Below are 10,265 nucleotides of genomic sequence, written 5' to 3'. Positions count from 1 at the left end.
TCACTCTTGGTTGGAAGTGAAGGGTGACTAAGCATAAAATGATACCAATAATTACTACCAAATATATTAGTTAAATACTTTAATACCAAATGGCCTTTTACCACACATATTTGTTGTCAAGTTTCTTATTTCTTACGTATATTAGTGTCACTGTATATATATAATAGACTAAGTTAAAATTGATCTTCCTTTGTATATAGGTTAATTTTGAAGAAAAATATGACTGTCATGCTATTGAAAAACTTAGATAAGCCGAATAGCTTATGTAATAGCACACAAATAGTTTATAGAAGTTTTGACAATAACGCCATACATACAAAATTATGATATTGGTTAATGTACTTCTAAGTATATTCTTATCCCCGAATTCAACTTTCGTCTTCCGAAACTAAGGAGTATCCTTTTAAATTTGTGTGAAAATAATTTTTAGTATGTTTATGTTTTGCATATATAATAAATAAAGCATAAAGACAAGCATCCTAAATATTGGACTATATTACCGCAATATGTTTTCTTGCACGAACAACTGTATGTTGCACTTTCAAGAGGGATATCGAGATTGACAACAAGAGTTCTGGTTAAGGCAAAGCAACCAACGAATTAGGAAGAAATATACACACAAAAAATATTGTCCACAAAGAAATGTTCGTTAAGATACCATCACAATAAATACTTTTAAACTATAATATATAATTATCTAACTAACATGACAAAATTGATCATTTGTATAAGTTTTGATGATGTCCTTTTATTTTAAGTTCATGTATTATTCTAATGTAATAATATTTTTCGGCATTTAAATGATTGTTGTATTATTATACATAAAATTTCTCTCATTAATTAAATTTTATTGTTCCTTCACATAAATAAATGTTTAAATCATCACGTATCATTATTAACGTGCAACGCACTTTCATAGATACTAGTATATATATATATATATATATATATATATATATATATATATATATATATATATATATAATGGTCAATCATTTTTGTCAGGTTTTTGCTTAATACACAAAAATATACATATATTACTTTTATAAGTGATAGTATTGTGTATTAAATAATAAATATGATTCCTTTACTTTGTTTACACATATAGAACTTAAAACTCTTTAAAACAAATGTTTCCGCATCTTTTTATTTAACGCTTATAAGTGTCTAGTGCGGATCTAGAGTATAGTATATGGGTTCTCAGGCATCAAATAACTTTTACGCAAATTATGTGTTTTTATTAAAAATTTACTAAATATTTATAAATATTTAACTGTAAATCCAATTATTATTATCTATTAATTTAAAATTACAACAGGACCTACTTTCAAATTCTGAATCCGCTCTAGAGAACTTTTCTTTTGGGGAATGAGACTACCCATGTGGAGGGAATTCAAGCCTTTAAATGAACTAGTACTGGGATTCTTTTATCTGTACTGTGCAAAAGCGACAATTTTGAATGTTATTAAATTCATCTTAATAAATTCATGATATTGGAGAAGGAAATAAAGGAATAAAACTAATTAATCTTATTTTAGTCCAAGTTATAAATGATGGAGAGAGAGAAAAGAATGAAAATTCAAGTTAAGCACGCAAGAAAATTAAATGGTCATAAATTTCATCTTAATAGAAAACCTAGTTTTACTCACCTTGATCATAAAATTTATCTTGTAATTTTACTTTGTATTTCTATAATAAGTTATTTTTACGAATTGAACTCGTGACCTTCTAGCGATCACTTGCACGACAACTATACTTTTATAGTTACGCCAAAATACTTCTTCTAAGACTGTGTTTATCATAAGATAATTCTCTGATTTATTTTATACGAGTACTTTATCACGTAAATTTTTTGTAATAGTTTAGATTTTCCTTAAAAAAAAATATAGTATTAAAAGAAATTAATTTTTTATATATGAAAAGTATTCCAATTTTGAAGCATTGGAATGCACTTGAGAATTGACCACACGTAAATCTCAAGAAACAACAATATAGGGTTAGTTAGCAGCATGTGGGGTGCATATTCCATTATTTCACTAACCAAACTAAAGCTTTCTTTTCCGTAGTCTCAACCTTTCTAGTACTAGTACTATTTACTATTCCAATTAAAAAAAGTTATTGCTTATAGACAAAGGGAAGGAGAAATGTGACTTTCAAAGCAATATCACATGCAAATGGAGAGTATATAGTGAGCAATTAATATGAGAGATCCGAGTTCAAAAAAAAAAGCAGGCGATTTTTTTCCAATTTACCTAAATTTTGATGGACTGACTTACCCTATATATGTAGTGGAAATGATTCAAGGTATCAACTTTTAAGTATGTTGTTTAAAATATATCCACAACTTATAATGTATTTAAAGATTAGCCAATTCGTTCAAACTTCAGGACACACTTTAAATCTCAAAATTCGAACTTCAGGACATCGTGTCCTAAAGTTCAAAAATTGCATCCAAAAGTTCGAATCTTATGTCCTGAATTTTATATTACTAGTTTAAATATTCAAGATACTTAGTCCTAAATTTCAAATTAGCAGCTGGCACTAAGTCTTGAATTTCAAATTCTGGATACTTAGTCCTGAAGTTTGTGTGAGTTGGCTAATCTTTAAATACATTATAAATTATGGATATATTTTAAACAACGGGCTTAAAAATGGCTATTGGTGCATTTCGCCCGACATCTGTACCTAGTGAGAGGTATAACCGATACTTAATTGACAAAATAGTCAAAGTATGCACAAACTCGGGAAAAAGTCTCTCTATCTTCTTAAAGTAGAGATAAGGTCTGCGTACATATTATTCTCTCCAAACCGCACTTATGATATTATACTGGATTTATTATTGTTTTTAGTTAAAGTATGCACAAAAGGATCAAGATATACTACCATTAAAAACAACAAAACTAGTGAGCTATTTATCTAAGGCGTACTCCCCCTATATACCCCACCACCAATAGAGGCAGCCAATATTGATGATCTCATGAATTTTAACTTTATACTTTCTCTATCCTAAGCCATCTCTACATCATTCATATTCATACTATAAAACTAAACCCTTTTCTTTCACTTTTCTCCCCTCCCATTTCCCCCTACCTAACACCTATAGAGTAGTTATCACCAAGAAATTCATTTTTATGTGAATTCTGATCTATCATCACTTTCAGAAGAGTCTTAGTTCTAAAACCATGGGTGGTGACAACACTGAGAAGGTATGCTTGCTCTCAATCTCCTTCAATTTTTCCTCCTCAGTCGAAAATTATACTGTACAAACAAAGTAAATTACCGAATCGCCTTTATATAAGGGAAGGTTTGTGTAGTAATTAACAAAGATGGTTCAAAATGGTATTAGGTAACATGTTTGAATTTCAAGCATGACATGTTTGCATTTATTGAAATCTCTTAGAATTTATGGCTATGTCACTGTTTAAATTTGTAATAGTATATTTCTTGACCAATAACTTAGAGTAATTCTTTTGTGAAATAGACTACCGTAATGGTGCTAAAGGTTGATCTTCAATGCTCAAGCTGCTACAAGAAGGTCAAGAAAGTTCTTTGCAAATTCCCTCGTGAGTCTCTTTTTGCAACTCTAAATTTAATTTTCTTTTACAATTTTTCACATACGTATGTCTCTTTATAAATTTATCTAAAGTATGCCATTTTCTTAATTTTTTTCCTTCCCTTTGAAAGTTCACTTTTTCATTTTTATATTTCAATGAATAATGAGGATACTACTATTAATAAGGACAAGAATATGTATGGATGAGAACTGAGTTTGGTTTTTTTCTCTTTTATCCTTTTTGGTGTGTGGTATTAAATATTTTGGACAAAAGAAATTCGAGATCAGGTGTACGATGAGAAGGCCAATACTATCACCATTACTGTATTGTGTTGCAATCCTGAAAAAATTCGTGACAAATTGTGTTGCAAAGGAGGGGGAGTGATCAAGAGCATCGAGATCAAAGAGTCTCCAAAGCCTAAGGCTCCCGAGAAGCCCAAAGAGCCCGAGAAGCCCAAAGAGCCCGCAAAACCTAAAGAGCCAGAGAAACCTAAGGAGCCCGAGAAGCCCAAGCAGCCCGAAAAGCCTAAAGAACCAGAAAAGCCCAAGCAGCCCGAAAAGCCCAAGGAGCCCGTGAAGCCTAAGGAACCCGAGAAGCCGAAAGAACCGGAAAAACCAAAAGAACCCGCGAAACCTAAGGAATCTGAGAAGCCCAAAGAGCCAGAAAAGCCCAAACAGCCCGAGAAGCCCAAAGAGCCAGAAAAGCCCAAACAGCCCGAGAAGCCCAAGGAGCCCGAGAAGCCCAAACAACCTGAAAAGCCCAAAGAACCTGAGAAGCCCAAGGAAGCTCCTAAACCCGCACCGGTAGCTCCACCACCACAACCACAAGCACAACCACCACCTCCGTATGCGCCAGAGCCAGTGATAGTGATGCCAATACAAGGATACCCGCAACCACCCCCTCCCGGATATGGTTGTTGTGGGCAATGTTACGAAGGCTATCACGGAGGCCCATGTTATCATTGGTATGGAAGACCAGTACAACCCGCACCACCATCGGGCCCATGCTACGATATATATTCGTATGGTTACGGGCCCGGGCCTGTTCCATATGGACTGCCAAGAGGCTGTTATGTAAGCAAATGCAATGAATATTTCAGTGAAGAGAATGCAGCTGGATGCTCAATTATGTAAACATGACAAGAGAGTGGGCCCATTCTGTGGGCCATTGTCTGGGCCCATGTCACCTTTTAATTGGGCTCTTATCCATCTGTCTACCTTTTAGCATGTTATTATCATAGATACAAAAAACAATGCATAAGGCCTACTTTTAATAGAAAAGTTTATAGAGAAAATAATTTGGTGACCAGATGACTGGTTTACTGTCTTGTTATATAATTCGTTAAATATTTTTATAATAAAAACACTTTGTTAATCATTCTCTTTTTCATGATATAAAAGATTATTCTTTTTTCTAATTTAATTTTTTGTTGTAGCAATTTAAATCTATTATTCCATTTAGCATCCACCACTTTGTGAATTGAATTTCTTTTCTACTTTCTCGAGTATATGGACCCGCGTTACATATATGTTTTTGTTGTTGGTCTCGAGTGGATGGTGAGTTGATCGAGGCTTAGAGATGTTAAAGTGACAATCTCTAAGAGTATTTCAATGCAGTATAAATTTAAATTAAACTCTTAAAACTCAAGTGGATTGACAATTATGAAAAGCAAGTGAATAATAATGAAGCCAACTCTTTGTTGTTGTTGAGACAATTTGGTTCTAAGAAAGTGGTTTTTGATTAAAAACAGTATCATTAAAAACATGCTTATTATCTCTATTATATTGGTCTTTATTGGTTAATCATTGCTATTCAATATTCAATGATGTAACGATGCTGTTAGAAACCTAACATAGAAGTCTTAAATTTTGGGTTTCCGTATTACTCGTAATTAATATATTTTCACACACTCGACTCAATAAAAAGAAACTAGACATGGTATAAGAATATTAATGTTCAATGTCTAGATAATCAATAGCTTGAAAAATTATTTTCATATTTATCTATTTTATTATTGAGTTTTTTCTACTATAAACAGATTTGTCCCATCCAGTTAATTAATCCCACAAACCGAAAAAAGAAAATGTTCTTACATCGCTATTTTAGAATACTTAATCAATGAGTTGTAGTACTTGGTAGGTGGTGATTTTAAAAACGGCAAAGGGCCAAATATACACCTATATTTTTAAAAATGGTCTAAGAATACCCCTCGTTATACTATTGGGCTATATATACCCTTCCCGTCATACTTTGGAACAAATATACCCTTATTTTGGATGGAGTGCCACGTGTCAGCATCAGATGAAAACGACCAATTTCTTTTTTTTACCTGATCCGTTTTAAAAAAACCACCACCCGACCCGTTTTAAAATTCAATTTTTTTTAAGCATATATTTTGTAAAAACTGAATTTTTTTTGTAAAAACTGAAAAAAAAGGAATTTGCAAATATATATATTTTTAAGTCTTTTCAGTTTTTTTAAAGTTTTTTTTTTGTAAAAACTGAAAAAAAAAATATTTTTTTTAAAAATGCTTTAAAAACTGAAAATTATATATTCTGTAAAAACTGGAAAAAAAAAAGAATTTGCAAAATATATATTTTTAAGTCTTTTCAGTTTATATTTTTAATTCTTTTCAGTTTTAAATTTTGCAAATTCCTTTTTTTTTTTTTTCAATTTTTACAAAAAAAATAATCAGTTTTTACAAAATATATGCTTAAAAAAAACTGAATTTTAAAACGGGTCGGGTAGTAGGTTTTTTAAAACGGATCGGGTAAAAAAAAGAAATGGGTCGTTTTCATCTGGTGCTGACACGTGACACTCCATCCAAAATAAGGGTATATTTGTTCTAAAGTATGACGGGAATGGTATATATATAGCCCAATAGTATAACGAGAGGTATTCTTAGACCATTTTCGAAAGTAGAGGGGTATATTTGGCCCTTTGCTGTTTTAAAAATCAATTTGAGGTGGATTGAATCTCTTTAAGTGGCATTATTATATCTTAATTAATTGAAAGTTTTTATCATTTCAACTTTTTTCTTAGTATCAAATTCGCTTCTTTTCAACTGTAAAATCAAGCTTCTAACAAAAATGGCCCACGAAATGACATTTAGAAAAGACAACTTTTCAAGATTTCAATTATTATATGTAGGAAAACTGGACCATTTTGATAAGGCGAGGATACTTCAAAGTCAAGTTGGGGTTGCAAAGGCTTTAGTAAAATTAACACCAGCTTGCAAAAATAGCACATGAATCCAACAACATTTTATGGATAGATTTAAAATGTTGGAAAATGGCCAGCTTGCAATTGATAAAGATTTGAGAATACCTAGTGGATATCAATTATAATTTTATATGAAGAGGCGGATTCAAGACTTAATGTTTATGGATTTTTGAAACAATCTTGATTAAATTTTTAATAGTAACTGAGTTCACATTCAAACATTTATGGATATTTAGTAAATTTTTCGAACACATTTATACAGTTTGGACAAAATCTACCGGGTTCACGTGAACCCATAATTCGGGAGGTGGATCCGCCCTGGGTATATGGTTATTCAATGTAATCTTATCACTTACCAGAAACCTGTGTTTATGTAGATACGGTAAAAAATGGTAGGGACAAGAAAATATTAATTTTGAAAAAGGAAAATAAAACAAATATGAATACCAATGGTATTACTATTATACGCCGATCCATGCAGGGCTCAGTGCGTATAAAATATAGTTGGTTCATTTTAAAATAAATTTGCTTATTGATCACTACCAACTTGATTTTTACATGCCAACAACTATAAGAATCTATTGTTACTGTTAAAATATACCCTTGGTTTGCCATTGATGAGTGATTGAAGCTCACTTAAGAGAACCTTCTAGATAGAGAGAGAAAGAACCGAGAGGAAAAATATCTTTTCTTATTAACAGAAAAACCAACTGAGAAATGACTTGTGCAAGCATATTTATAAACTTGTCTTGACATGTTAATTCTAACCTCCACTAACTCTAATATAACTGACTAACTAACTGTACAGCTGTAACATAGCTCACTTATAACTAATCTTCTAGAATATTACTACTTAAATAGTACACTGTACAATCATTACAAGCTATACATCTCAACACTCCCCCTCAAGTTGAGAATGAGAAAATATTTTTCATTCCCAACTTGGATAGTCATGTTGCTGGTGTCCTAGAGCCTTAGTCAAGATATCTGCAAGTTGCTCTTGGCTGGGAATGTGTGAGGTCTTGGTTAAGCCTTCTTGAATCTTCTCCCTTATAAAATAACAGTCTATTTCTATATGCTTTGTTCTCTCATGCTAAATTGAATTTGCAGCAATCTGAAGGGCTGCCTTGTTGTCATAGAATAGTTCCATAGGCAATTTCACATTTACTTTCAACTACTTTAACAGATCACTTAACCAAACCAGTTCTGCAACCGTGTGTTCCATGCTCCTATACTCAGCCTCTTTGCTTTCCAAGAAATGAGTGAACTCCCACGCTTAATGCAATACCCAATGACTGACGTTCTGGACATGGGACAAGAAGCCCAATATGAGTCACAGTATGCTTCTATTTTCTGCTCACTTCTATTTGATATTAGCAACCCAAGTCCTGGCTGATTCTTTATGTATCTAACCACATGTAGTGCTGTCTCATAATGTGACTTCTTAGGTGCATGTATAAATTGGCTTAGATATTGAACTGCATATACAATGTCTGGCCTTGTTATTGTCAGGTATAATAGCTTGCCAATCAGTCTTCGAAAGCTCCCCCTGTCCTCTAAAGGTTCATCATTGTTCTCAGACTTTAGACATTCATCAAACTTAGTACTTGTCAGTTTGAGGTTCTGCTCCATAGGTGTCTCTTTTGGCTTTGAACTTGCCAATCCTGCATCTGAAATCATTTCTAGAGCATATTTCCTTTGGGACATACGAATGCCCTCAGTTGATGTAGCAAATTCTATCCCCAAGAAATATCTTAAGTCTCCCAGATCTTTCAACTTAAAATTCTGGTGCAGTGCAGATTTTGCTCTTTGAATTTCCTCCAAATCATTCCCTGTAATGAGCAAGTCATGTACATATACAAGTATCAACACAAATTTGTCATCCACAGTCTTGGTAAAGAGAGAATAATCATATTTGCTTTTCTTAAAATCAGTTTTCAACAAGGCTTGTGTCAATTTCAAATTTCATTGCCTGGATGCTTGTTTTAACCTATATAGGGATTTAAGTAGTCTGCATACTTTAGTCTCCCACTGGCTACTAAATCCTTGTGGTAGAGTCATATATACTTCCTTATCAAGATCCCCATTTAAAAAGGCATTATGAACATCCATTTGAAAACTGGCCAATTAGAACAACAGTAGCAACTACAATTCTAACAATAGTAAGCTTAGCTACAGGGGAGAAGGTGTCATGAAAGTCTAAACCTTCTTTCTGACTGTACCCCTTAGCTACAAGTCTAGCTTTGAACCTTTCCACAGAACCATATGCATTATAATTTATTTTATAGACCCATTTGCAGCCTATTGAGACCTTCCCTTTAGGTAAGTCAACTACTTCCAAGTATGGTATTTTCCAGAGTTTCAATCTCAAGCTTCATAGCCTTGATCCATCTATCATCCCTAATGACTTGAGAGTAAGAGGATGGTTCTGTATCAGAAGAAAAAGAAGCAAGAAAAAACTGAAACTGAGTGGGAAGATGGGAATAAGATACAAAATTTTGAAGAGGATAAGAGGTAGCAGGAACAGTGGTTGATGGTAGGGGAGGATGGACATAGTATGTCATCCAAATGGAGGGCTTAGTGGTCCTACCAGATCTCTCAGGAGGAGTTGTAGTTGGATTCAATGTAACAGAAAGTGAAGAAGTAGGGGCTGCAGATTGAATTTTCTCTGGAATATGAGTAGGTGGTGTGCCTTCTGGTAAGGAAGGAGGATCAGATAGTACATGAGAAAGTGTTTTGCTAGGAGTAGATCCAAGACAGGAAGGAGCTGAAACAATTAAGTCAGATGTAACGGAAACATGAGAATGTGAAGGGAAGTAAGAAGAGCCTGAGGAAACATGACTAACATTAGGTCTACAAAGAAAATAATTTCTAGGAAATTTGAATGGAAAGACATTCTCTTTGAAGATGACATCTCGACTGACTATGAATTTGTCAGCTTCAATGTCATATACTTTGTAACCTTTTTGAGTAGGGGCATATCCCATGGACACTCTTGGTATTGATTTTGGAGTAAATTTATCACTGAAATTTGGTTTTGTGGCATAATATAGGCAGCCTAAAGTCCTTAAATGATCAAGAGCAGGAGGAGAACCATGAAACATCTCATAAGGAGATTTTCCATGCAACACAACATTAGGAAGTCGGTTTTTGACATATACTGCAGTCAAGATGCAATCACCCCAAAATTTTAGAGGAGTGTGAGCTTGGAATCTCAAGGCTCTACTTACTTCAAGTAAGTATCTGTGCTTTTTCTTCACGGCTTTATTTTGTTGTGGAGTATGGACACAACTGCTTTGGTGTATGATACCCTTGGATTTGAAGAAACTAGAATAAAGGGTATTGAAGAATTCATAGCCATTATCTGATCTGCATGTTTTTACAGTGGTGGAGAACCAATTTTCTACTAGGCTAAGAAAGTCATTCAAGACAACATACACATCACTCTTTAATCTCAAAAGGTAAATCCAAGTCATTCTTGTATAGTCA

General features: G+C 33.3%; 1 protein-coding gene across 1 annotated transcript; it reads left to right on the top strand.

Annotated features, from left to right (window-relative positions):
* The first annotated feature begins 2,943 nt into the window (after nt 1-2,943).
* LOC104100561 (protein PYRICULARIA ORYZAE RESISTANCE 21-like) lies at nt 2,944-4,931 on the top strand. The gene is made up of 3 exons (XM_009607821.4): nt 2,944-3,206; nt 3,482-3,563; nt 3,828-4,931. The coding sequence occupies exons 1-3, from the start codon at nt 3,183-3,185 to the stop codon at nt 4,685-4,687; spliced, it is 966 nt and encodes a 321-aa protein (XP_009606116.1). The 5' UTR covers nt 2,944-3,182; the 3' UTR covers nt 4,688-4,931.
* The last annotated feature ends 5,334 nt before the right edge of the window (nt 4,932-10,265 follow it).

Source organism: Nicotiana tomentosiformis, chromosome 5 (assembly GCF_000390325.3).
Source record: "Nicotiana tomentosiformis chromosome 5, ASM39032v3, whole genome shotgun sequence".
Lineage (NCBI taxonomy): Eukaryota > Viridiplantae > Streptophyta > Magnoliopsida > Solanales > Solanaceae > Nicotiana > Nicotiana tomentosiformis.
This window is presented reverse-complemented; position numbering and strand designations above follow the sequence as displayed.